The sequence below is a fragment of the Mus caroli genome, chromosome 5 (assembly GCF_900094665.2).
Source record: "Mus caroli chromosome 5, CAROLI_EIJ_v1.1, whole genome shotgun sequence".
NCBI lineage: Eukaryota > Metazoa > Chordata > Mammalia > Rodentia > Muridae > Mus > Mus caroli.
The window spans coordinates 79,179,819-79,182,084 of record NC_034574.1 but is presented as its reverse complement, the minus strand read 5'-3'; the positions used below and the strand labels follow the sequence as shown (position 1 = coordinate 79,182,084).

Genomic DNA, 2,266 nt, shown 5'->3' with positions numbered 1-2,266 from the left:
ACATCTTATTTGTAATTGCAAGGGTGAGTATTAGGTCTTTTCTAGAACGGAGTTATAAACCCAGTCCCATTTCTTAGCGCTTTCCTTTATTCCTATTAGGATGCAAAAAAAAAAAAAAAAAAGTGGTTATCTAAGGTACTTTGTTATTTGAAGACCTTTGTAATGGGTGTAATTTACCTCAAGGGAAAATTTGGCTTCCGTTTTTAACCTTTCAGGTTAAACTTTGAAGATAAAGTTACTTCGAGCACAGCAGAAACAGAGAACAGTGTGTTACAAGTAGAGGATAACTTATCCGAGGGACAAGAAGGGACATCATCAGAAATCACTCAGAAAAGAGACGATCTCAGTTCTGAGGTCCTTTCACGTTCTAAGAAGAATTTTTCGGAGTTGTTTTTAGAGACTGTCAAGAGGAAAAGTAAATCCAGGTACAGTTCCGACGCCGTCCTCACGGGCATGTCTGCTTCATTCTGTGAACTAACTGTATCCGGGGATACCCAATGTTCTTTAATGTAGAAATCTTTTTTTTTTCCTTTCCTCTTCTCTTCTCTTCTCTTCTCTTCTCTTCTCTTCTCTTCTCTTCTCTTCTCTTCTCTTCTCTTCTCTTCTCTTCTTTTCTCTTCTCTTCTTTTTTTTTGGTTTTCATGACAGGGTTTCTCTGTATAGCCCTGGCTGTCTGGGAACTCACTTTGTAGACCAGGCTGGCCTCGAACTCAGAAATCGACTGCCTCTGCCTTCCGAGTGCTGGGATTAAAGGCGTGCACTACCACGCCTGGCGAAATCTTTTTCTTTATATTTTATTCAGTTATAAAAATTTTATTAGAATTTTGTACAATGTGTTTAGAACATTTGAACCCCTCCCCATTATATGACACTCCAAACTCTTCCCAGGTCCACACCCCTCTTTTCTTCAAATGCAGATTTGTGGCCTCTTTTTAAAATAACCCCCCCCCCCAAAAAAAAAACCCACCTGTCAGGTCCCTTTTGTGCTGCCCATATATTCTTGGCTCTGTGGCCTTCCACTGGAGCATGATTGACTTAGTAGGGCTACACCCTTACAGAAAACTGAGTCTCTGCCAGCCTTGGTTAGGGGTAGGATTTTGTGCTCCACTGGGCTGGCATGAGTTTTCAGATATCTTGTGTATCCTGTCACAACCACAACCATATACGTAACTGCCCTGTTAGTCTGGAAGATGCTGTTTCTTTGCAGGTCACCTTTGCTTGCATTCTTTTTCCTTCTCCTGGTCAGTGATTCTTTGATTATTTGATCACTTGAGAGGAGGAAATGTGATACAGATATGCCTTTAGGGCTGGACACTCTACACTTTAGTTTTCTGTGTACTTGCACCAATTGTAGGTCTCTTCTGTCTACTACAAATACTTGCTTCTCTCAAGGAGGGTTGGGAGATGCATTAATATATGGACATAATGAAATCCAATAGGACTCAGTTTAATAATATGTCCATTTAGAGAATAAGATAGCAGGTTGTCCCCTGGGGCCTATGACCTGTGTAGCCACAGTGCCAGGTATGGGTTTCATCTTGTGGAATGGCAGCTAAATCCAATTAGGAAGTGCTTGGTTACTTCTGTGCTATTCAGGCCACGATTGTATCAGCAAGCCCATCTTGAGACAAGGCATTTTATGACTCAGATATATGGTGTCTTCAATAGGGTCTAATTGTCAGTTCTGAAGGATAACCAATAGCACTGACAATATTCTGTAATGTTTGGGAGTCTGTGGGTCCTAACTAGCCAACTCCAAAAGAAGCCACCAAGTCAGTTCTGGCACTTGGTGGTTAGTCCGGATGTTGTTGCTATTATAGGGTAACTCTGATTCTCATAATCGGAGTTTCTTTCTCTCGCCCCTCCCTCCATTTGTGTGTGGATGAGGTAACTCTTGTATGGATCATAAACTCACGCTGCACAAGGAGGTCTTAGTTGCCAGAGGACTTATTATGGTACCGAGCTTCCATGCCTTTGTCCACACGCTGAACAAAATATAGAAATGCCACACTTCAGTTTTCTTAATGGCTGAATAATATTCAATTGTCACAGTACACCACAGTTATTTATTTTCTTTCTTTCTTTCTTTCTTTCTTTCTTTCTTTCTTTCTTTCTTTCTTTCTTTTCTTTCTTTCTTTCTTTTCTTTCTTTCTTTCTTTTCTTTCTTTCTTTCTTTTCTTTCTTTCTTTCTTTTCTTTCTTTCTTTCTTTCTTTTCTTTCTTTCTTTCTTTTCTTTCTTTCTTTCTTTTTTTTCTTTTCTTTCTTT

At 39.8% G+C, this 2,266-nt stretch overlaps 1 protein-coding gene across 1 annotated transcript in view; it reads left to right on the top strand.

Moving 5' to 3' along the window:
* The window catches only part of Cenpc (centromere protein C), a 56,521-nt gene that overhangs the window by 15,399 nt on the left and 38,856 nt on the right, over positions 1 to 2,266 (top strand). Inside the window, exon 5 of the mRNA XM_029477789.1 lies at positions 216 to 425. Within this exon, the coding sequence (XP_029333649.1) occupies positions 216 to 425 (210 nt within the window). The remainder of the gene's footprint in view (positions 1 to 215; positions 426 to 2,266) is intronic.